We start from the raw sequence: 27,040 nt of genomic DNA on the forward strand, positions 1-27,040 counted from the left end.
GATCCGAGATAGAGGAAATAGTTGATTCATGTTTATGATATGCTATCTTGCTTTTAAATTTGATGTGGTATTTTTTATTCAATCATATTTTAAGGGGTCATGTAAATTTGATTCGAGTTTATGATTTGGTGGTATCTTGCATATGCTGCGGATTGACATTTAGTGCAAATGTTTTGTGCTTCTAGTTGTCACATGATTCTGTTATGGTGGCATATATTTAAAGTGGGTCTCTTTGTATTTGTCTTGTTTAATTTTGCGGACCATACTTGTCCAGGTTGTCATTTTCTAATGCACGAGGAATGTTTTGGCTGAATTTGGATATAGGGACAGATTTATATTTTAAATTGATGGAGTTATTAGACTAGTTTTACTCTTTTGACAACGATAGAGTTTGAGTATCCGTTTAATTATGAATTATGAGTGTGTGTGTGTGTGTGTGGGGGGGGGGGGGGGGGGGGGGGTTGGATTTACGTTATGTTGAACTCAACTTAGTTCCAAAGGTAACTAATGTTTTAATTAAAAATCATTCTGTACATGTGAACAGAGATATTAATTAATAGGAGCTGGATGGTTGACTCCAAAGCTTCCCCCTTGTGATATTTCAAGGGAAAAAGCAATGTGTATCAAAATTTGGTCTGAGTTTTTAACTTGGACATGATTTTTACTGGTCAATGATTTTTACTGGTCAATTTTACCCTTAGAGAAACCATATATACAGTAGTATATTCTTCACTCATCAACCCTAATTGTTTCCTCGACAATTTGGGATGAACCAATGTTTCCAACTCCTGTGTTGAAGAAATTGAAGCAATTCATTTGTGGATGCTGCAATCAATAAAGTGGAAAATATTATAACAGCATTCTAGATTGATTAATACTAAAGAATTAATTGATATAGAAAACTGATCTAGAATGTTGATAGTGATATTGAAAAAATATCATCTTCTTGTACACGTACATCACAATGATTTTCTAGAAATTGATGTACGTTACCAATATAAAAAAGCATTTTCTTTTGTATAGTAGAGAATATTTAAACAATAGTTAAATCAAACGGCTATTTATCGGTTGAAAATAATGTTATAAGAAATTTCATTACAATAATTTCACATTTCTATTTTTTTTTAAAAAGGAAGTAAAATTTTGATAAAAAAAATATAACACTTTTAACAATTATAAAATGCCTTATTTTAAAAGTTTGCTTATGGTGTCCCTAGCTATAATGGTACAGAAAATAAAAGATAAGATTAAAAGTTCTTAAATAGACCGTGTTTTGAATATATATCTAAATTATCATAAGAGATGAAATGGGTTTTGCACTATCGGTATATCAGAGCCCGATTGAAATAAGGTGTACGAGGATCTGAATTTCCTTGTCAACCAGCTGGTGACGCAATCTCTATCATTTTTCATATATTTATAAGTTTAATCAAATATCAAATTCTTATAGATAAAATTTTGGTATATATTAAGTGTATTAGGTGGCGTTATTAACTAGTAGTTAGCAGAACATCATCCCCAACTTGTACGGACGAGTCCAATTATGATGACATGATAATAATCATGTGATACAATAGCAGATGGATATCAGTAGCAGTTGCAGAGTGCTTATATAATTAATTGAGTTCCCATGCATTAATGGAGTAATAACGAAGGCCACGCGGATTACTGGAGGAAAGTGTAACAACTACTACTCCAGTCTCCAGCATTCGTTGTTGCACCAGCTGTTTATTGATGTTTCAAATATGATCATGTGATTAAGTTTTATGGAGTATGTACATTTATAAAACTTGTACTGCGAGATTTGTCGGCAAATTTAATCTATATAAGGCTTTTATTATAATAATAAAAAGGGAAAAAAATTATATAAGGCTATTATTATTATTATTATACATGGAAGGAGTCAAAAGGGAAAAAATTATAGAAATGTTTTATAATTGCAAAATACCATTTTCAGTGCACTCATAATTTTTTAAAAAGAACTTTTTATTTGCAATGCATGCACGCACAGCCAAGTCTTGAACAAAAAATAATGAGAACACGCGATAGTAAAGTTCTGGTTAAATATAATATTATTTTCTGCTTCAAAACTTTGTTATTTAAAGGAATAATAAAAAATATTAAATGATAGTATTAATCTTAAGAAAATATAACTAGAGTTAATTAAATTACCTTTTCTTAAAAGCATAAAACTTTTCACTTCCTTAAAATTTCCTTGTTTTATTTAAGGGAGATACTATTTAAGATATTAGAATAAGATTGGAAAACATAATTATTTTTTTTCTAAAATAGCAATTTAATTGATATATATATATATATATATATATATATATATATATATATATATATATATGGAAATCAAAAGGTATTCTGAAATGAGGACAATTAGTTTTTTAAAATCAAATTTAATATGAGATCTAAACATGATGTACGTACTATGTAGAGGAGATATTTCATTTTCAAAAACTAATTAACTTCTCCAAGCGCACAATATTTTAATTTTCTGCTTTTATGTTGATACAAGGTGGTTGGCACTTGCAGAGCGAGTTATGGCAAAAGAGGGGGGAAACAGTCACCACATGGTCTGCATTATTTGCGGTTCGATTTTGAACCACCGGCTATTATTTTTATGTTATTAATAAGAAAAAAAACTATATATATAATTCGAAATTTATTAAAGGAGCCTAATCCATTTTACTACTGTTACCTTATTATATCCCATTTTTGTTCTGATTTTGTCATCTCAGCCATATTGAACGTGATAGGTAAAGTGTGGTTACCATGCATGTTTACCATCTAATAATTTCTCGGTTATCAGAGACACTTTCTTTAATTAGCGCATCATCAGCTTAGGCTTGGCCCACCTACTTCCGTGTAGTATCAATTAATTTTCTATTTGTTTTCACGAGAATATGCACAACTCCAGTAACTCACCTTAATTTGTTCACCCTTTGGTTTTTCTTTGGTGATGCATGAGTCACTTAATGCAAGGGTTAGTTAAGGACAGATCGATCCAATTAAGAGGGAGCACGTGTCTCTCTCCCATATCCCTCTTCGATTCGTTTTAATAAATAATAACTTTTGTCATTTATTGACAAATACGTCTCTCAAATATGCAAATACACAAAATTTAGTTTCTCAAAATGTACAAACTGCAATAAATATATCCTACCGTTAACTTTCGTCCGTCACCATTAATAAAGTAATTTACGTGGCACGGATGAATAAATTTGTCACTGAAATGTTTTTTTGACTTGTTGTCTTCTCACTCCGCTTGACAAATGGATATATTTGTCATAATATTTTTTTGACTTGTTGTCTTCTCACTCCGCTTGACAAATGTGTCCGTGAAATATGAAAATATAAAATTTAGTCCTCAAAAGTATAAAAAGTCGGACAAATATATCCGGACATTAATAATAGAACGTGACTAATTATTATTATTATTATTATTATTATTATTATTATTGTTCCTTTTCATTTAATACTTATGCAATATATTTTTTAAATTGCCTTTTAATATATATATTTTTATTATTTTGATTTTCTTTTCAAACCTTAATCTTTGCTATTAAAATTTTTTTATCTTATATCTTATAAATTTTTTCAAACTTTAACTTAATTTTTTACTTTTAATCTTTAAAATTATTTCATATCTCAATTTCAAATTAAATACCCTTATATTTAGAATAAAAATAATATGTCAGAGTTTGTTGAGTAGAAAAAACATAATCGGTCACGGGACCAAATTTAAATAAAAAATACAATAATATTCAAACTAATACAGAGGTTAACTTAAAAAAAAAATTAGTACAAAGGTTTATTACTTGCCTTTGAGACGTAGTGTTGTATTTCTCATTGATTTAGAGTTTGCAGCGACCTTACATTTCATTTGATATATTATGTAACAGTATGTAATAAAGATTAATAAATAATTGAAGAAACAAAAAATTATAAGAAATAAAAGACTTTCATTTTTTTAAATGGTAACTCAATTGATTAAATTTTGTGAGACTTTTTTTTTTAAAAAAATAGTTGATTAAATTCTTTTTTAAAATAAATAAATTTGATTTCGCGGCCGATTGTGTTTTTTCTATTCAAAACTCTCGACATATTATTTTCAATCTAAATATAAGAGTACTTAAGTTGGAATTGAGATATGAAATAATTTTAAAGATTAAAAATTAGAAATTTTGTAGAAATTTAATAAAATTATAAGATATAAAATAATTTTTTTAACAACAAAGATTAAGATTTGACAAGAAAATCAAAATAATAAAAATATATAGAGAATTTAAAAAATATATTACATAAGTACTAAACGAATAGAAGTACTTAATTATAAACACATAATAATAATAATAATAATAATAATAATAATAATAATAATAATAATAATAGTTAGTCACAATATATTATTAATGTTCGGATACATTTGTTGTACTTTTTATACTTTCGGGGACTAAATTTTGTATTTATCTTTCAGGGACGCATCTCTCAATAGAGTGGAAAGACGAAAAGTAAAAAAAAAAATATTATGACAAATATGTCCCTATGCTGACAATCCACGTTGACAATCATTTTAGTGACAAATTTATCCCTGTGTGCCACATAGACTACTTTATTAACGGTGACATACAGAAGTTAACGGTGTGATATATTTGTCGTACTTTTTACACTTTTGGGAATTAAATTTTGTAATTTCATCTTCCAGTGAAGCATTTTTCAGTAAATTACACATTGAGGGACGAAAGTAGTTATTTACCCTATATTTATTTAACTAATATTTCTTTGATTTTGAGTCAAGTCGTTTTTTTCCCTAAATTCTTATATTTTACTATATTTATGTATTTTTATAGTTGTTGGGGGTACTTGTTCTTCTATCAAAGGATTTTTTTGTTGTGTTGAAAGGTCTTTAGAGTGGAAGGATCGTCTACTTGTTGTTTCTTGTTAAGGATTCAAGTGCATGATTATTGGACATAACGGTGGAAGAATACGTGTAAAAGACATTTCGACCCTCAAGTGTGAGTTCTGCTCAGAGCTATTAATGATATATAGTGGGTAGGGGAGAATGAATCAGTCCTCTTACTTAGAGACCCACCCCTTTTTATACTAATCTTATTGGACATGAGGTCAGTGGGTCTGTTACATCATAATTACCCGTTGAACATTACTTCTTCTATCATGCTTAGGTATCCCTAATTGAGTGTAGTGGTTATAATTGCGGTCGAATGGTGTTTATTGCTCGAACGTGCTAAGATTGAGGCATACTGTTTAGTATATGTGGATATGTGACCGAAAGATGTATTCGGTTTGGGTGTGCCTATTCGATATAAAAGTCATTTTTAAAGTTGTTTTTTAAATTTTGTCCTCCTTAAATATTTTCTGAATTTTTTTACTTTACATTTTTTTTGGATATCATTATATTTTCTTGTCTATATGGTAGCCTAGGACCTTCTAATTTAAATGTTAATTAATTAACATGAAATGCATAGGCGTTATCGTCGGTATTACTTTCTATATATAGAGCGAGTTCTGTGAGAAGTCTGCATGGCGACAGTCACAGTAATAATAAAGCCTATACATGCATTTCATCTGACAAGGCTACAATCTAGCAAAAAGAAAGACTGATAAACAAAACCCTCCAAAACTTCAGTAAACCCAAAAATTAATAAAGAAATTAAAAACTGTATAGAATGAGCATGACATGTAGATTGTGGCTACTTCCCATACGATGAATGCTCATTTATATGTATCTAGGACCATTGCAGGGTCTCAGTCTGTCACTTTATAAATTGTTTTGGATGGACTTCATGTACGTCTTTGACAACTTGTATAGACAGTGGTCCAGGAAGTTTACGATTCTAGCATTGCAATGTCACTACTGCATCATGCTATCTAGGTTTGTTTCAAAAAAATTAAACTGAACTAGCGTCGAACTATGCTAAAAAAATGGAACTGTTTTGAATAAAAAACTGAGCTGAATTGTTTCATACCTCAGTTTTAAAAAATTGAACTGCTCCAAAACCAAACTGCATGAACCAAACTGACTTGTATCTTATGAGATTAAAAAATGTAAAAAAAAAATCCTTCAAAATAAGATGTTTATTGAGAATAATTCAAACAATTTGGAGTACTTTGGTAGCAGTTTGGAGTAATTCAGGACAATTCAGAGTAGTCCAATTTAGTTTGTTCGGACTGTTTTTTACCGTTCAAATCAGTTCAGCTCATCTATTTTGTCCACCCCATTTCTATCACATTTTCTGTTGTACAAAAAGAAATGTTTACTGCTATTTGTTTGCTTGATAACAAACTAAGTTCTGGAGTAATTAAAGCTCTAGTACTATAACAGCCAACCTAATTGATTAATTTATTTTTATAACAAGATTGAATTCATTAAAAATGATAGGACCCTGGATTTTAGCATGAGAAAGGCAGAAGATCAGACTTGAAAGTCTGATACACATGTCCTCAAAACCAATTAATCAGAAAAACTAATAAGGCGGCCTAAAGCAAAACGAAATGTTTATAATATATAGAAGCAGATAAACAAAAACACCAACTTAACAAAGACTATCCTAGACATGTGTGGCTCTTGACATCATCTCCAAACACCAATATCGAGCCATTTTGAGGTTCCACTGATTCTTATGGAACCACAATTAAAAAGCACCAGCTAGCCAATAAATACTCTATCATAATTCAGAAAAACAAACTATGCATATCACCCAATTCAGCCATAACACCCTATCGATTAATTGTAGATTTGTAATAACTGATCTTCCATCAATCTTCTATTATAGTTACTTGCCATACACGAAGAAATACTCCGATATACTAATATATTGATTAACAGTCCACATCTGAAATAAAACTTCAATCCCATAAATGGGTATAACATGACTAGATGAGTAAGAATAATAAATTAAGAGAAAAGGTGAAAAATATAATAGATGATGTAAATGTGATTAAAAAACAGAGAGATAGAAAAAAAATATATATATATATTTTAACTTAATTGTATTTGTAGTCTCATGAATCTTGAATCAGATATCTCTATCTAGATGTAGAAGCCAATTAATGTTATAAAGAGTGAGCCACAACTCTGCAAAACAACTAAATATTAATTGGGATTTGGGAGACTCTTGATGAGATAAAGTTCCCAATTTAATTTTTTTTCCTTAAAATTACTTTATTTTACTCCGTCTGTCAACTTCTGAGTTCTGACCTTCTCTTCTCTTTGTCCGTTTGCTTTTATGGGCTTTGCTTGCCCATGCACGAGTTAGCTAGCAACGCTTGATCTATTATCAATATGGTTCAGAATTCAGACACAGACCAAGCGATAACTGCAAATGCTCTAATAACGACATATTTTCGTCTTATTTATTTTCGATCCCTCTCTTTATCCTTATATAGTAACCATATGTCAGTGTTCTTCGTTCTTTGCGCACAATACGTACGTTAACCATGGACCATCACCCTCTAGCTACATTTAAAAAGAAACCAAAAGAATCAAGATGGTGTATATATATCATCTAACAATTTACATTTTTTAAGATTTTTTTTTCTTTTACAAATAAATCACTTTTAACACTGGAGATTTTTTAAAATATAGACGATGTATCAATATTAATGGATGGTACGTTGATTCAAATAGTGTATATTTAACTTTCTTTAAATAATTAATGTTTTGTACATGAAAAAAAAAAAACTTCAACATTGCCTTAAGTACTGTACATGTAAGTAGATTATTAGGAAAAAAAAACATGGGATATATTATTAACATTTACCCTTTGTTTGGATGAAACAATTTAATAGGGGAATTCATTTTTTCAAGGAATTTAAAATGATTTATGATAAAAATAGCTTGTTTGGATAGAATATTTGAAAGGAGATTTAATTTTTGGTATTTTTATGAATCATTTTGATTGACTAAAATAGTAAGATTTCAAATTCTCTCAAAAAATATAGAATTTGAAATTCTTTTTACGGATATACTCACTCTAACTCACGTTCTTGATCGCGACTCTTTTTCGCTCAACACTCACAATTACGGGTGACCAAGGTTTTTATGGCCGATATCGACATAGGTTGTTTTTCACTAACGTTGGCCGAAGTTTTTTCGGTTAGATTTTTTTTGTATGATGTCAACCAAAGTTATTTTTTGCTGATATTGGCTAAGATTTTTTTTTAGATAATGTTGGTTAGGGTTATTTTCTCACTGACGTCACTCATGGAAAAATTTTGCTAATGTCGGCCAAGGATTATTTTGGCCTTTGTCATCCAAATTTTTTCAGTTGATGTTGACCAATGATTTTTTTGGCCAACTTTGGCTAGATTTTTTCTACTGATATCGGTCATGGCTAACTTTTGAGTAAACACCTGCTAGGGTTTTTTAGCTGACGTCAACTAGGTTTTTCCAGCCAACACCAGTCAAAGCTATTTTTAATCAATATCGGTTAAGATTATTTTTTAGTCAATGTTAGTTAAGGTGTTTTGGCTGATGTCAACTAGATTTTTTTAGATGGCATCGGTTATGATTTTTTTGCTGACATCGATTAAGGTTTTCTGGCTAACATCAACCAGAGCTATTTCTTAACCACATTAGCTAGGTTTTTTGATTGATGTTAACTAGGGTTTTTTCTGCTAACACCAGCTAAGTATTTTTTATCGACATCGGGCATGACTATTTTTAGTTGACATCGACTAGGTTCTTACAGTTGATATCTACTAAAGTTTTTTCCGTCGACATCGGTCAGAACTATTTTTTAGCCAACATCAGCCAAGGCTATTTTATACCCGATGTTGGGTAGAGTTTTTTGTCCGACATTGATCAAAGCTATTTTTTTTAGCCAACTTCTACTAGGGATTTTTTTGCCAATGTTGACTAATGATGTTTTTTGGCCGACATTGGATAGGTTCTGTTGATCGGCATCAACTAAGTTATTTTTTAGCCAGTATTGGGTAGATTTTTTTGTCAACGCCTGCTAGAATTTTTTAGGCCAACCTAAAAATAGCCTTGGTCAATGTCATTCGAAAAAACCCTAGCCGGTGTTGGCCAAAAAAACCCTAGGCGACGTTGGTAAAAAAAATCTAACCAACATCAGCTGAAAAATAGACTCAACCAATGCTAGTCAAAAAATAGTCATGGCTGACATTAGCTGACAAATATTCTCGACATACTTTGACAACAAAAAAATCCTATTTAATGTCTACCAAAAAATAATCTTAGTTGATGTCGGTTTAAAAATATCACTGGTTATGGTCAGACAAAATAACCCTAATTAAAAATATCAATATTTTATATTTATAAATTATTAAAAATTGAAAATATTTGTTAATTAATATTTCAAAATTAGATTGTTTTTATTTTCTATAAATTTTAATATTAAAATTTTATCTATTTAAAATATAAAATTAAAATTTTGCATATGAAAGAAATTAAATTGTCCTATTCAAACAAAAAAATTTAAACGGAAAAAATTTGAATTAATTTATCCAAATAAAATATTTAAAAAAAAATTAAAATCAAAACAATTCAAATTCTAAACATTTTAAATTCCTTAAAATTATAAAATTCTTAAAAAAATAAAAAAAATTAAAATTAAAACAATTCAAATTTTAAACATTTCAAATTCCTTAAAATTATAAAATTTCTAATGCAGACAGAAGCTTATAGTTCCGTGAGAAGTCATTCAAGGATAACGGATTGAAGATTGAAAACCGAATGCTTGATCCTCACCAAAGAAAGCGAAGATGTAAAGGTTTAGGTTAGTTGCATAGGGCAGGTATAAGGGAATCGTACGGACCATATTCATAACCATACACGGTCCACCACCTAACGCCATGCCACTAATTTACTGCTGCAACACAACTGTGATACCTTGAATATCTTGTTACAAAGCTACCTTCCTTATCTACTTTGCTAAATTATTAATTATTGGACTTAATAGTATTTTGATTCTTTCATTATGATTTATGTGTAATCTCAATCCTTTAATATTTTATTCATTTAAATTCTTAAATTTGCAACTGTTATAATAAAGTTTTCTTTGTAATCATTACAATCTCTTCATTTTGTTTACTAAAAACTCTATTTTCATTTTTTTTCAAAAGATCCATGAATTGAATAAGTTTAACCATTTTAAGTCTCTTCATCAAAATTCACTATTTAATTAAAATTTCACTCACGATCCTAAATTAAAGGGTCACAAATTTTCTCATCTTCTACCTTAACTTCACATTTAATAATACTAGTATATTTCAAGTATTATGGAAAAGTTGACTTTATGAATTTTTAAATCATTTTTATGCGGACTAACCTAGTTTTTTTAGAAATATCACAAATATCTTTATTAGAAAACAATCATACTCAATTCAAATTATAATACCATTATGAATATTTTAAAATATTTAACAAAATTGTATATAACTGAAATTTAAATTTAAGATCATGAGTTAAGTTGGATCAACATTCATATATAAGTTGATGCAGGCATTGCATGGTTAACATTCTAGTTTTTTGTTTGAAAAAAAATTGAATTTTGAATTTTAGTTATCGTAAAATTAATTAGTTAAATAGAGAGTACTAAAGATTGGATCATAATAATCAAGAAATTGTAGGACTAAATTGAGTGAAAAATGTTGAAGAGTTAAAATTACATATTAGGGAGATAAAAAAATCAGTTAAATCTTTATTTTATTTTTTGTTTATTCATCAAAAGTGCACGAGTAACTTTTTATATATGGACATAAAATCTTCCACGGTTTTGACAAAATTGTATCTAGTGCGGATTATAATTATTTTTTTCAAAAAACAATGCACACTAAACATGTTGTAGTAATTCAGTAAAAAATATTTTTATAAAATAAAATTATGGGATATATAAAAAAAAAGCATTTAATTAATCGTCGAGGCCTCATGCAGTTATTGCATGTGGTTATGATCCTTTATATAATATAACCTTCCCTGAGACACCATAGTGAACAACAAGTCTTACATTAGGTGGAGGATATTTGGAAACAGCTAGCAACTATGGCTCTCATGCAGCTTACTAGCTCTCATGTTGCCTTATTGCTCCGTTTCATAGTAATATTTGCTCTATGTTACAGAACAATGGCTTTGGTGAAGTTGCCACCAAACGCTTCATCAGTTCCGGCAGTTTTAGCGTTTGGAGATTCGATCGTGGACTCAGGCAACAACAACAACATAAAAACACTGATTAAGTGCAACTTCCCACCTTATGGAAAAGATTTTCAGGGAGGAAACCCAACTGGTCGATTTTGCAATGGAAAAATTCCTTCTGACCTAATAGGTAATCTCTTCTCTCTGCACTGGTTTCTTGCCTTTATCTCGGATTTTTCTAGCTTAGTTAATTACAGCAAAATTTGAATGGAGGGAAGAGAGTACAATACATTCTCACTCTTGTCTCTTTGTCTTGCATGTATAAAACAGTGCCCTGTATGAAAACTTTGAAAGTTTAGACAATTATTAGACAGATTTAGTGTATGAAGATAAGAATGAGAGATAAAAGAATACGAAAAAGCTAAGATAGTAGAAAAAATAAATTTAAGTAAAGGTTTTGTGTAATAAATAGAAAATAAATAAAAGGTTTTTTTTTTATATGCACACAAATGATTGCAAGAGATCTTAAGACACTCAAGGGTGAGTTACTCTCTTTCAATCAGGTTTTCTTCGTATACAAGAGTTGAGATTTGCACTTGATCAAACATATACTGTGTGTGGACAGACTACAACTTTCCACCTTACCACTCGAATCAAACATTTATTAGTAATAAATAAATGGCTATCTAACTTTAGAAATGATCAACAATAATTAATGATAATAGAATTGAGGCAAATAAAATGTGTAATTCATGTAATAGATCTCATGAGATAAACTTTGCTCTTATTATTGATTTGTGAGTTAGGCTTCAACCAGTCCTTTGCAATTGTACGTTACTAATTACTAACATTGCTAACCTTTTATTTACATCCCTAAACTCGTTATCTTGTATTCATTTCTTTGCTTTCTTTTAATTTTTATGTATCGTGCATTCTTAATGCACAATGGGTTTTACGAATACCATGACAAGAAGTAATTAAGACAATTACAAATAATTTGCAATAATAATAGTAAAAGAATAAGATGATTATCCTAATTGTCTTAGCAATTAATTAGAGGACCTTGGTCAACAAGATATTCATAACTTTTTTAGTATGAAACACATCTATCTTTTATAAGAGAGTCGAGTAGATTATAATAAAATTTAGATTTAATTTTTTAAGTGTTTTTTTTTTTTTGTGTTATTGTGAAATTGAAATTAGAATAAATTAAACTTTGGTAATTTGCATTAACTGTCAATATATGGTAATGAGGTTAAACTATACCATTTTTTTATTGAAATATTGCCAAAAAAGAAAAGAAAATGTTTGAACAAAACTTAAATGTACTTTCTTGAGTGTTTTTAGTGTTGTTTTCAAATTAAATTAATTTTTCTCGTTAATAATCTACATAATAAAAAATTCTATGAAAAGTCAATATAAGATATCAACATTAAATGTCAATTTTGACGAGAGAGTAACTTTAAAAACACCTAAAAATTAACTGCATCGAATTAAACTTTATCCTTTTTATATTCTTTTTTTTTCTCTCATCTAATATTGAAAGTAACAATCCGTGCAGTCACAGTCAAATTTAATATCGATCAAGACAGGATGTTTGGAACCTTCTTTGTTTTTTGTTTTTTTTTTTGTCTCACACGCTCTAATTGGAAGGTCCTTTAATTTATTTGCACGTACTCCGTTTTATCCCAACCATATACTGTGTGTGGACAGAGACTGTTCAATCTCCTTCGTTCTATCACAACATTCAAACATCATATTTATCTTTCTCTCTCTTTTCTTCTCTTGATGCTCAATAAAGTACGTTTGGTTCCACCAAAACTTTTTCCAAAACAAATTAAATGAAACTTAAGCGGAAAAAAAAAAAGAGAAACAAATTTGAATGTTAGTGAGGTTATAGAACTCAATATAGGGGAAGCTAAGAGTATGAATTTGGAGCACGAAAATTAATGGTGAGACAACGAGTGACATCATTTGGAGAGGTAAGTAGCTAGTTGTGAGGATCGGAGGTTGTTCCAAGCTTATGGCATCAGCTTGGGTTGGTGGTAGACATGAGGGACATTAATCTCTTATCAAATTAAATTGTTGGCTGGAATCTCGACACATCTTTTCATCTTATTGTTATTGGTTCGTCCCAGCCAGGAACAATGGAATCGTTGGCAATTACTATTATAAAGTGATTTGGGTACGTGGGATGGTAGTGTGCAGGTAAGCGAAGCAACTAACAAGTATACTGCATATTCATGAGAAAAGGAAGGTCAATATAACTAGACCAAATACTTTTAAAAGCACTTTGTTAAAGAAGCATTATTAAAAAAAACTTTTAATATTAATTCAGAAGCGTATTTTGGCTTACTGTTACCTTTTTAACATAATGTAAAAAAGAGTAATGATATCTCGATATTTCGTTAATACTCATAAAAATATATATTCTTAAATAACCGTATTAATAATAGATAATGTTAAATATTTTGGGTTCTTTGATGAAATGTTTTTTTATTTACGTAAAAGAATATATTAAATTTTTTACTCTAATGGTTAATTTACTCACTACAATTATTTTTTTTTACTAATAGTCATTACAAATTTTAAGAAAATAAATTTTGAAATAAAACTATTATTGTAATAACTTGACCATCAGAATGTAAAAAGAGGATCCATTTCCCTGGTATGATATTGTAAATGTAATTACGATTCATATGAATCCTTCACTAAATTATAAAATAGTTTTGATAGCTAAAACAGTGTTTAATTTATTGCAAATTCCTTGAGTTTCAGTTGAACAATTGGGTATTAAGGAGTATTTGCCTGCATATTTGGATCCGAATCTCAAATCTAGCGATCTTGTTACCGGCGTCGGCTTTGCCTCCGGTGCTTCAGGATACGATCCTTTGACACCCAAAATAACGGTACATACACACTAACTTGAGCTCCATCTTCAATTCCTAAAGTATTGTTGAGTGGAATTAATAATAATCTACACTCCATATTTTACTGATGATTTTTCAATATATAATTTGATTATAGTGTAAATTTTCTTGAAGTGAAAGTGTATACAAAATCGATTCAAAATCATTTTAGTTCACCAAATATCTTAATTTAAATCAATAGCAAGTAGTATATTCTATATTTTGCGACCCACAAAATTGTTCAAATTTTTTTACAGCAGGATACGTTAACTGTTGTAAATTCTTTAATATTTTTTTATCAACAAATATTAATTGTTAGTATTGTTAATTTTTGTTAAGAGAAAAATTTAAATATTTAACCTCCTTTCTTTTCTTTTCTCTTTTTATCATTAAATCATGAATATTATATCTTTTTAGTTGTTGTAAATTCTTTGGTAATTATATATCTTTGATTCTAAAAATAAATAATAAAAAATTAAACATCTCTTCACCCTTAAGAAAACAAATCTTATAAATTTACATGTAGATGGAAATTAAATTCTATGTATATCATTATTGGTAATGTTGACCATTTGTTTGTTACATGTAAACAGTCAGTTATATCATTATCTACTCAACTAGACATGTTCAGGGAATACATAGGAAAGCTGAAAGGAATTGTTGGAGAGAGCAGAACAAACTACATCCTAGCCAACAGTCTTTATCTTGTGGTGGCAGGCAGTGACGACATTGCCAACACCTATTTTGTTGCTCACGCCAGAATATTACAGTATGACATTCCTTCTTACACCGACCTTATGGTCAACTCGGCCTCTAATTTTGTAAAGGTACCTATGTTCGCATGCTTAGTGTTTGATTGATTTACATGATTACTAGGGGGAAATCACCTACTTCGTACCTAACTATCTTTGCATATTTTTTTAATAGAAAATAGTGGGTAATTTCAGGTTTGTGAAGAAAATAATTATAGAAATAAAATAATAATTTATGCATATAGTTATAGGAGTAAAATAGGTATATTAAAATATTGTTATTTACTTTATATATAATTATAGATTATACGCTCTTTAATTTTATAAGATTAATCTATCATAGCATGCTCACCATATATATGATTTATTTTCTTCTTCTTAAGGAATTATATAATCTGGGAGCTCGTAGAGTTGCAGTACTGGGTGCACCGCCGATTGGATGCGTGCCATCACAGAGAACTCTGGCTGGAGGGCTAACAAGAAAGTGCTCAGAAAAGTACAATTACGCAGCCAGGTTGTTCAATTCCAAACTTTCAAAGGAACTTGATTCCCTCGGTCACAACTTGTCAGATACCAGGATAGTTTACATTGATGTTTACTCCCCTCTGCTCGATATCATTGATAACTACCAAAAATATGGTAAACCCAAGTTTACTTAGTTGCATTCAGTCATTCATCAGAATTTATTTAATTAATTTCTTCGATAAAATTCACTAAAAAACTAATACTAGTAACAAAACAATTTATATTTAATTTTTTTCACTAAAATAGTACATTAATTCTTTTTAATGATTCTTGATTTTTTTTTCTCAAGTTTTTCACTTCTTGGATTGTAGGCTATAAAGTTATGGACAGAGGTTGCTGTGGCACAGGCAAACTAGAGGTTGCAGTGTTATGCAACCCTTTGGATGACACTTGTTCCAATGCTTCGGAATATGTCTTTTGGGATAGTTATCATCCAACAGAAGGAGTGTACAGAAAGATCGTAAATCATGTTCTTGAAAAGTACATGGATCGATTGTTTTGAGCTCGATTAAGTTTGCCCACAGGAAGTAATTAATATGAATTGGTTATGTTGATGTCAACTAAGACAATGAGTATTTTGATTTGTCGAGTTTATGTGATTGTTGGGTACTTTTTGTAGATTTAATATTCATAGCAGGCATCGATCCATCTCAGGGACGTTTCAGATTTTTCCTCTGTGAAATGTTTTACTTTTAGGGTTGATGTGTATGTTGTTCTATTCTCATATACCTTTCTCCTTGTATGTCACACGTTTAATTGACACCATTTCAAATTTCCTCAAGGTTCACCACCTCCCCTTCAAACTTCAATCAACTTTATCAATTAGCACAAACATTCATCGATGTCTATACTCCTCTCTTTAATCTCATAAATAATCCTCATCCAGAAGGTCATTTTCTATACAACTCTGTTCACTAATTCAGTATTAGTATTAATTAATTAATTGTATAAATTATATCAACAATGATCAATGAGAGAAGGCTACAATTGTGGGCTGGCCCCCCAACAATCCTAACCCACTTATTTGGAGCTGACTAGGACGAGGCCTCCTTAAAGCCCATAACGGCCTTACTAGAATGGTTGAGCCCCAGCGTTGAGGGACAAAGTGTCCACCTTAGATAAGTTCCTCAATTTTAAATTGTAATAATATATTTTTAAATACTTTTTGGATTATTTATTGAAGGTATATTGACATTATGGAATTCTATTTAAATAAAATATTTTTATCTTACGAAAATATTATTGAAAAATAATATGGAAGTTTTTAAAATATTTTTTATAATTATTATTTAAATTTATTTAATTAATATCATATTTTATATTATAATATTTTTTAAAAATAATATGCAAAATTAATTTATTTTTAAAATAATTTTTTAATTTTCAATGTAATTTTTTTATCATCAAAATAAATTTATGATGATTAAATCCATTTTATATACAACTTCAAGTGGTTATGATACTCTATAATTTATTTTATTTATTTTAAATAAATGATATGAATTAATAATTAATCTCTAAGACAACATGTAATGATATATAGTTCAATAAATGCTACATTATTTTAATTAAAAACAATTATAGATTTAAAAAATTAAACTTTTATAAAGATTAAAAATAACAATAAATAAATAAAATCTAGCTAAAAGCCTAAAACCATGTTAACCCATAAAAGAATTTATATTTATATTAAATTATAAGTAATATATGTTTAAATTTTATATCCTAAATTGTAACATGTCTTATCTGAATATTTAAATTTTATATCTTTTTTATTTTATTACTATACGTTGCATAGGATTGAGTTCTTGAATTTTTATTAAATGGTATACTTAACTGCCATCTTACATGGTTTGAAACCATGTTAAGTCCTGTTTAAAAAACTATTTCAAACACATTTTATCTTAAATTTTAGTTAGCATTAATTTTGAAATATATATATATATATATGTGTGTGTGTGTATATTTAAATTTTTGGATTTTATATCTATTTCTTTAATTAAACTGAATAGGGTTGAGTTCTTGAAATTCATTTAAATTTCATATACATGTTAAGTCAATTCTAATTAATAAGCATGACTTCTAAATTTTATATCTTTATTTTAATGATTAAATGCTTTTCTATTTATTTTTAATATACATTGAATAAGATTGAGTTTTTGATTTTCATTATATAATATATTTAACTGTCACATCCAAGGCCACAACAATGTTATGTCATATTTACAATAAATTAAACGATAAATAATTATTTTCGTCCCTGAATGTAGAGTGCTGATAAATTTGTTCTGAAAGATGAAAATTTAATTTTTAGTCACTGAAAGTGAAAAAAGTGCGACAAATCCATTAATATTTTAACTTTCATTCATTTCCATTAATGAAAGAGTCTATGGTGGTACAGAGAGACGAAAATATCACAAAAATAATTGTTAACATGGCTGATGAATAGATTGGACCAAAATTTCAATAAGTTTTCATTGTACTAATTTGTCATATCCTAAATTTTGTTTCATTTGAAGGTAAAATATAATTTAATTTTCGCCTCTCTCATTTTATCATTGCAAACATAACATTACAATAAAACACTTAAAATAATAAGCAAACAAGCATAGTTAGAACAAACATAATAATAAGCATAATATTATGACGTGAATCTTACGAGGCGGATCGTTTGATACAAGATTGTTGACGGAGAGGGACGCCACTTCCAAAAGTGGAAGATAAGTCACGGTGACGCCACAAGGAATCAACCTTGATAAGTAAGAATTTGGTTCAATAGGAACCCTGAGAAAAGCTTTCTCATGTATTTGAAAAGAATGTCAAAAGTCCCTTCATTCATTTTGACGAAAATATATATAGTTCACCAAACCCTAAAAACGAAATAAATTGGTGCAGCTGAAAAAGCATAGGTTTCAGCCACAACCACCAAATTATTTATTTAATTGCAATAATTAAATAATAAAATAAAAATAATGGAAACATGAACCTTCAATCATCATTAATGACAACTATACAAATAACCAACCTTGTCTCTATGACGTGTTGGACCTGTTTAAGTCTGCCTCTGGTCATAGGCCCTTCAAGTGCTTCATGGTCCTTGCCCTTAGTTGTGTCCTCATCACTGTGTTGGGTCCTTTTAAGTATGCCTCTAGTCATGGGTCCTTCAAGTGTTTCATGGTCCTTGCCCTTAGTTGTGTCCTCATCACATTAATTATTCGACATAATCATTTTTGTAGCATTTTCGTTTCTTTATGTCATGTAGGTTCTTTTATTAACAATAATAGACAGAAGTTAACACATTAATGAATTTGTTTCACTTTCAGGAACTAAATTTTAAATTTTTATCTTTCAGAGATAAATTTGTCAATGTTCTACATATTCAGGGACGAAAATGATTATTCACCCATTAAATTACATTTTTACCTTTAAATGAAATAAAAGTTAGGTCTGACAAATTAGTCTAATAGAAACTTAGTAACATTTTGGTCCAATTGAAACTTATTGACATTTTGGTTTAATTTATTTAGCAGTTATGTTGACAATCATTTTTGTGACATTTTTGTCTCTTTGTATTACGTATACTCTTTCATTAACGATAATCGATTAAAGTTAACGGATTCATGAATTTGCCACACTTTTTCACTTTTTGGGATTAAATTTGAATTTTTTTTCTTTCAGAGAGACGAATTTTTCACCGCTATATACATTTAGGGATGAAAATGATTATTTATCCTAAATTAAAACACATTTTTTCTTACATTCTAATTAATATGACTTATGAATTTATATCTATTTGTTTTAATATGAATTAAATAGGATTTATTTCTCTATTTTTTATTAAATAATATATATTGAATATTTTAACTGCCGTATGCATGGCTAAAATCATATGAAGTCATGTTTACAAAAACTAAAACATATTTCATCTTAAATTCTAATTAATATGACTTTTGAACTTTATATGTGTTTAATTAAATGTTAAAATTTTATACTTAAAATAATAAAATATCTTATTTTAATGTTTAAATCTTATATCTATTTATTTATTAATATATATTGAGTAGGATTGATTTTTTTTAATTTTATTAAATGATATATTTATTTACTTATTAATATACATTGTGGAGGATTGCATTCTTGAATTTTAATAAATGATATACAGAGAAGATTGTAACTGTCATATATGGAAAACATTCATTCATGCATTTTTGCCTTGTAAAAAATTTATAACATTCTCCTATTTGTATTTAGAAAAACTGAGACCTATTTTATCTTAATCCTAACATGACTTTTTATAAGGGGTATGTTTGTTTCACAAATAAATTTTTTACTCATGCAAATATTATTGCTCAAATATGACATGAGAATGTTATTATCAAGGAGATTTTTTATTAAAAAATATTTATTTAACTATTAAAAATGGTTGAAAATATTATTATATGCCTAGAAATAATTAAAACATGGTTGGTTATATTTTTTCTAGGAATATATACTATAATTACTAAAATATTCTTATTGTTAAAGTTTATTAAAAAATAAAGATGTGTCTAAGGTAGGTATCAGCATAATTGTCAACTCTTGATAATGATTGCTTTTCAAATTTAACCCAGATTAAATTTCCTTTATATTTTTAACTTATTATTTTTTTACAAAATTTTCATTACATTCATTCTTAATTATGAGACTTTTTTAACTAATTGATACCCCTTAAGAAAAATAGTTGATTTAGTTTATCACATTAAATTTTTTAATTAATTATACTATCATTCCAAACTTATTCTTTTATTTTCTCTATATCCACTTAATTGTTTTTCATTAATATTTGGAGAGAAAATAATAAAGGTTATGTAGGAAAAAATAATTAATACATCTAAAAATTAGAAAATAATCCTATAAAAAAGAATAAACTAAGTTTTAAAAATGATTATATAATTATTGTTAATTCTATTTACTAGCCATTTACTTATTGGATTACAATTACTAAATGTGACCATTACTAGGCAAAAAAAAAAATGAATTTATGGTAGAACTAATTAAAATCAACTCATGGAACTACTTCATTTAAGATTGGAGATAGTACTATTATAAGGTTCATATGTTCTTATATATAAGATTCAATTACTTAATTCATCAAGATAAATAAAGATAAATAAAAAGTTGTTAATTTAGTTGATAGTTATAAATTTATTTTAAATTTATAACTTTTTTCAAAATTATCTATGTAATTAATATTGTTTTATTCTAGTTGTTTGTCAATATATTATCTCTCTTGTTTAAATTAAGGATATTTCTAGTCTAAAAATAATTAATGTAAAAAAATTATAAATTGAATCTTATAAGAAAAAACAAGTATCATCTTAAACTTGGGTCTTATAAATAGGAATAAAGTGAATATCTAATAAAAATCTTTGTCCTTCCTTCCCCTCCCCCTCCAGTACAATTCATTCCCTCCCTTCCCCTTCATTAAATCATTTAATTAAAAACAACTCATTCAATTTTTTATATGTTTATTTAAATGTTTAAATTTTATACTCCTGATTGACTCTTATCATAAGGTATAACCAATTCATTAAGATTAAAGAAATTAATTAATTTAATTGAGAACATTAAATTTATTCTAAATTATTTTTTTTTCAAAATTATTCCTATAAACCTTACAAACATTAATGAGTTATACTTCTCTCACTTATGTCATTCTAAGGATAACTTTAACAAAAGAAATTTTTATGAAAAAAAAACTAATTAATTAATATAAAGACATTTGATATTGAATCTTATGATAAAAATCCAATAAACAAATGTGGGAGTACTTTTTATTAAATTAATTTTATATCCTGCATTCTGGCAAATCTTATCCTAATATTCAAATTTCATTTCAATTTATTTAATGCTATATATTAAATTAATAAGATTGACTTATTGAATTTCTGTAGAATGAGTATATGGAATATTTAACGGCCATATACATGGAAAATGTTTCTTTCCTGTATTTATATCTTGCAACAGAGTTAGTATATCTATAAATACTATCACTACCTTGCAAGAAAAACAGTGAGCAAGTAAAATGGATAAGGTATTATGGGAGAGACTAGTAATGGTTGTGTTTGTTTTCTTTGCTATCCCATTTCCCAAAGTATTAGTTGTTAACGGAGCAATTCCGGCATTGTTTGCATTTGGTGACTCAATTCTTGATACGGGAAATAATAACAATATCCTAGCAATAACTAAGTGCAATTTTCCTCCGTACGGAAGGGATTTCCCAGGAGGAATACCTACGGGAAGATGTTGTAATGGAAAAATTCCTACAGATTTAATAGGTATCTATCTATATATATATTCCCTTTATCCCAAGTACAAAGATTTATGAAAATATATATGTCTGATTTTAATTTGCTTTGACAGTTTAGATATAAATTCTTAACACGTTTTGTTTCATGCTTTAAAATGAATGACATTCAATGATGTCAATTTTATTCCAAAGATATATATATTTTTTAATGATCCAAATGCTATTCCAAGATACTTAAGAAGAAGAAAAAATGCGTTTGATTAACCTTTGAAATTCCTGATAATCTATTTTTTGAAATTCTTAAGAATAGTTAAATTTTCATATATCAAAATTATATATTAGAGATGGTTTTTAAAATAATTACTACTATAAAATTTAATAATTAAATTCTTTTACGCTCTCAATATATTTTAATAATTAAATTCTTCTACGCTCTCAATATCTGGTGTTCTCAACATTAGTGGTGTTTAAGATTTAACCCATTCTAATTTATGTGAATACTATATTGTATTGTATGTAGCATCGGCTTTGGGAATAAAAGAAACAGTGCCAGCATATCTGAGTGGTAACTTGAGTCCTCAAGACCTCGTCACCGGGGTATGCTTTGCTTCTGCTGGTTCCGGCATTGATGATGCCACTTCTAGGTTACAGGTAAATACAGTGCTTACACTGTCACTACATTTTCGTCATAAAATAATTAATAAGAAATTCAATTAGCAGTAATATTTTAATTTTATGAAAAATATTAGTTAATTTCTTATTATGCGACTCATCTCTTATATTAATTAATTTCTTTACATTATTAACACGTGAGTTAATTAAAAGTGTTTTTTATACAATTTTTTTACAGAGATAAAAAAAATATTTTCTTTTTGGTTTGTATTAATTTGGGCTATTATTGCATGTGAGCAGGGAGTTGTATCACTGCCAAGCCAACTGAGATTGTTCCAAGAATACATAGGAAAGCTTACAGCACTGGTTGGACAACAAAGAGCAGCTGACATCATATCCAAAAGCGTATTCCTCGTCTCAGCCGGCAACAATGACATTGCCATTACCTATTCTTTTCTATTAGCCCCAACATTGCAGCCTTTTCCTTTATATTCCACTCGTTTAGTTACCACCACTTCTAATTTTTTCAAGGTTTGCATTGCCCCTCCCCTTCAATTCATTTTATCATTAACACTAACATAAACTATATAATGCATCTCACTAACTTGTTATTTTTTGTTTCAAAAAACATTGTATCAGAGTGACGTACATATTCAATGCCTAATTGTAGTAGTGTAGACATATATATATATATATATATATATATATATGTTTTCAGTGTAATCTTTTTATAGGTGATATTAATTATATATTTAATTACAACTTGAAGAGTCTTTATGAACTTGGAGCACGACGAGTGTGGGTATTAAGTACATTGCCACTTGGATGCTTGCCTGGAGGTAGAACTGTGGCAGGGGGACCATTAAGGATTTGTGCACCCTTTGCGAATCAATTTGCACAGACATTCAATGGCCAATTATCATCAGCAGTTGATTCTATGAGAGTCACCCTTCCCAATTATGACATTAGGTTCATCGATGTCTACACTCCTCTCTTTAATCTCATAAATAATCCTCAGCCAGAAGGTCATTTTCTATACCATATTAACTTAACTGTGCAAATTATATTAACACTTGTTAATTATTAATATATATGTTAGTTTACTTTATGATAATATCAGGGTTTGTAGATGTCTCGGAAGGGTGTTGTGGGACTGCGCCATTTGGAGTTTCAGGAATATGTACCCTTCTCAGTTTGTGCCCGAATCCTTCTTCATATGTTTTCTGGGATTCTGCTCATCCAACTGAGAGAGCTTATCGGTTTGTTGTGTCTTCTATATTACAACAACACACAAACAATGTTTCAAACTCTTTTGCTTTTGCTCCAGTTAATTCTTCCCTCTCAAATTAATGTATACAGATTAGGAATGAAGAGATAAGCATCCAGTAGTATTTCCCTTAAACTTAAGGGAAGTAAATTTGTTACAATAATTTTAGCATCAATATTAATAAACTTTATTTATTTTTATCACCATCATAATATTGTTGTGGAGTATCATATTATTACGATGTATCATCGATTTTAACAACGATTCATTTTTAACGAGGACAAAAATTATTCCTATAAGCATTGGACTTAATATATTTGTGAGAATACACCTTTTAAAACGGGGAATGGTATCCATTGGAATTGCAAAAGCAACCAAAATGAAAGAAAATTTATTGAGACAGTTGAATCTCTTTCAGTTTAATTTATCTTTTGTAATTCATATTTTAATTTATTCAACAACAACAACAACAACAACGCCTTATCCCACTAGGTGGGGTCAGCTACATGGATCAACTTCCGTCATAATGTTCTATCAAGTACCATACTTCTATCCAAATCATTAAGTTCGAGATCTTTTTTTATAACCTCTCTTATAGTCTTTTTGGGTCTTCCTCTGCCTCGAATTGTTTGTCTTCTCTCCATCTGGTCTACTCTCCTCACTACAGAGTCTACCGGTCTTCTCTCTACATGCCCAAACCACCTAAGTCTATTTTCCACCATCTTCTCTACAATAGGCGCTACTCCAACCCTCTCTCTAATAGCTTCGTTTCTAATTTTATCCTGTCGAGTCTTACCACACATCCACCGCAACATCCTCATCTCCGCTACACCTACTTTATTCTCATGTTGGCTCTTGACCGCCCAACATTCTGTTCCGTACAAAATCGCCGGTCTTACCGCAGTCCGATAAAACTTTCCCTTTAGCTTGATCGGTACCTTTGCATCACATAACACCCCCGATGCTTTTCTCCATTTCATCCATCCTGCTTGAATGCGATGATTCACATCCCCTTCAATTTCCCCATCATCCTGTATTATAGACCCAAGATATTTAAACCGTGTGACTTGAGGGATAATATGGTCTCCTATTTTCACCTCTGAGTTAGAAACCCTCCTTCTTTTGTTGAACTTACATTCCATATACTCTGATTTGCTTCTGCTTAGGCGAAAGCCATGTGTTTCTAGAGCTCGTCTCCAAGTTTCCAACCTCTCATTCAACTCCTCCCTCGACTCTCCAAGAAGGACTATGTCATCTGCAAAAAGCATGCATCTCGGCGCTATCTCTTGGATTTGTTCCGTGAGGACATCCAGAATTAAGGTAAAAAGGTAGGGGCTAAGGGTTGACCCTTGATGTAAACCAATTGTGATGGGAAAATCGTCTGACTCTCCACCCTGTGTCCTAACACTAGTCAATACCCTATCATACATATCTTGGATAGCTCGAATATATGCAACCCTAACCCCTTTCTTCTCTAGAGCTTTCCACAAAATCTCTCTAGGCACTCTATCATACGCTTTCTCCAAGTCAATAAAAATCAAGTGCAAGTCTTGTTGGGCCATGCGATATTGCTCCATCATCCGCCGTAATAAATAAATCGCTTCCATGGTCGACCTTCCCGGCATGAAACCAAATTGATTCTCAGTAACTTGAGTCTCCTTTCTTAATCTCCGTTCGATCACTCTTTCCCATAATTTCATGGTATGACTCATGAGCTAGATTCCCCTATAATTTGCACAATTTTGTATATTCCCCTTGTTCTTATAGATTGGCACTAACGTGTTTCTCCTCCATTCCTCCGGCATGCGTTTTGACCTCATAATTTCGTTAAAGAGTTCGGTGAGCCACTCAAGACCTCTATCTCCAAGAGTTTTCCACACTTCAATAGGTATGTTGTCTGGCCCCACCGCCTTACCATTACTCATTCTTTTCAACGCTTCCTTTACTTCCTGTTTCTGAATCCGACGATAGTACTTATAGTTCCGGTCCTCTTCTCTTGTGTCTAGACTGCTAGAGTCATATCCATATCCATCATTAAATAAGTTGTGAAAATACGCCTTCCACCTTTCCTTGATATCTTTTTCATGCACTAAGACTTTGCCTTCTTCATCCTTAACACACTTTACTTGATCCAAATCTCTAGTCTTCCTCTCTCTACCCTTAGCAAGCCTATATATAGATCTTTCTCCGTCCCTGGTTCCTAGCGCTTGGTATAGTCCGTCAAAAGCTTGGGCTCTTGCCTCACTCACCGCCTTTTTGGTTTCATTTCTAGCTATCTTATACTTATCCCAAGTTTCAGAATTTCTACACCTAGACCACTCCTTGAAACACTCCTTTTTTACTCTAACTTTGCTCTGAACATTTTCATTCCACCACCATGATTCTTTACCCCTAGGTCCAAAACCTCTAAATTCACCCAACGTCTCTTTAGCCACTTTAATAATCTCTTGGGACATCTTGTTCCACATATCATTTGCACTTCCTTGTGATTGTCCACACCAACCCTCCCATATCTTTTGTTGGAAGATTCTTTGTTTCTCACCCTTCAAGTGCCACCATTTGATCCTTGGTGCTACCATAGGACTTCTTCTCTTTGCCCTATCTCTAATTCTTACATCCATAACCAAAACTCTATGTTGGGTAGTCAAGCTCTCTCCCGGGATAACTTTACAGTTCAAGCAATACTTCCTATCAGACTTCCTGATAAGGAAGAAATCTATCTGAGAACATGTCCCTCCACTTTTGTAAGTGATAAGATGTTCCTCTCTTTTCTTAAACCATGTATTGGCTATAGAAAGATCCAAAGCCTCCGAAAACTCCAAGATGGATTTACCCTCCCCATTCATTTCCCCTAGGCCAAAACCCCCATGCACCCCCTCAAAACCTCTAGCCACGCTACCTACATGTCCATTGAGATCCCCTCCTAGGAAAACTTTCTCTCCTTGGGGTATATCCTGAAGTACCCCTTCTAGATCCTCCCAAAATTTTACCTTAAAGTGTTCTGCTAACCCAACCTGAGGTGCGTACCCACTAATAACATTAAAGGTGTCATGTCCCACTACCAATTAATTTATTCAATTAATATTATATATAATAGAATATTTAAATCATATTTAAAATTAATTTGTTAATTGAATTGGTTTTTGATATTTTAAATTAAATACATTTATTTTAATAATTTTTATGTTTTTTTTATTATCATGAAAATCAATTTATGTTTGTTAAATTAATTTTATATAATGTTTTTTCTTTATTAGAGAGGACTGCAGGCCAAACATGACAAAACTAGGAACTAACAATGTGGGGGAGACATCTCCTTTATTAAATCCATCCTTCTGATTCGAGCCCGCCTTTGATATCGCATTGAATAATTCTAAATTCTTCTATTTCATCCTCCTTTAAATTTTTTAGGTTTTTATTCCATAAATAAATAAAATTAAAAAATTACACAAATAATATATAAGTTAAAAATTATATTCCTAAATAATACAAATCACTGTTTAGGGTGACAATTTGGTTTCTCTCAAACCCATTTCTCACGTTCACTTTTTTTTTTTATAG

At 29.7% G+C, this 27,040-nt stretch overlaps 2 protein-coding genes across 2 annotated transcripts; both read left to right on the forward strand.

Annotated features, from left to right (window-relative positions):
- The first annotated feature begins 10,983 nt into the window (after nt 1-10,983).
- Nucleotides 10,984-16,006, forward strand: LOC100777710 (GDSL esterase/lipase EXL3). The gene is made up of 5 exons (XM_003550385.4): nt 10,984-11,315; nt 13,904-14,034; nt 14,628-14,861; nt 15,170-15,425; nt 15,623-16,006. The coding sequence occupies exons 1-5, from the start codon at nt 11,036-11,038 to the stop codon at nt 15,811-15,813; spliced, it is 1,092 nt and encodes a 363-aa protein (XP_003550433.1). The 5' UTR covers nt 10,984-11,035; the 3' UTR covers nt 15,814-16,006.
- Nucleotides 16,007-21,405: 5,399 nt separating this feature from the next.
- Nucleotides 21,406-23,562, forward strand: LOC100789445 (GDSL esterase/lipase At1g23500). The gene is made up of 5 exons (XM_041011436.1): nt 21,406-21,628; nt 22,121-22,251; nt 22,510-22,743; nt 22,982-23,237; nt 23,333-23,562. The coding sequence occupies exons 1-5, from the start codon at nt 21,406-21,408 to the stop codon at nt 23,560-23,562; spliced, it is 1,074 nt and encodes a 357-aa protein (XP_040867370.1).
- The last annotated feature ends 3,478 nt before the right edge of the window (nt 23,563-27,040 follow it).

This window comes from Glycine max, chromosome 17 (genome assembly GCF_000004515.6).
Source record: "Glycine max cultivar Williams 82 chromosome 17, Glycine_max_v4.0, whole genome shotgun sequence".
Lineage (NCBI taxonomy): Eukaryota > Viridiplantae > Streptophyta > Magnoliopsida > Fabales > Fabaceae > Glycine > Glycine max.

Excerpts from the sequence above, each read along its gene's own strand:
- LOC100777710 (XM_003550385.4), top strand. The coding sequence starts at position 11,036 with ATGGCTCTCATGCAGCTTACTAGCTCTCATGTTGCCTTATTGCTCCGT. Across the intron at positions 11,316-13,903 it reads AATTCCTTCTGACCTAATAG|TTGAACAATTGGGTATTAAG; the intron begins GTAATCTCTTCT and ends CTTGAGTTTCAG. Across the intron at positions 15,426-15,622 it reads TGATAACTACCAAAAATATG|GCTATAAAGTTATGGACAGA; the intron begins GTAAACCCAAGT and ends CTTGGATTGTAG.
- LOC100789445 (XM_041011436.1), top strand. The coding sequence starts at position 21,406 with ATGGTTGTGTTTGTTTTCTTTGCTATCCCATTTCCCAAAGTATTAGTT. Across the intron at positions 21,629-22,120 it reads AATTCCTACAGATTTAATAG|CATCGGCTTTGGGAATAAAA; the intron begins GTATCTATCTAT and ends TATTGTATGTAG. Across the intron at positions 23,238-23,332 it reads AAATAATCCTCAGCCAGAAG|GGTTTGTAGATGTCTCGGAA; the intron begins GTCATTTTCTAT and ends TGATAATATCAG.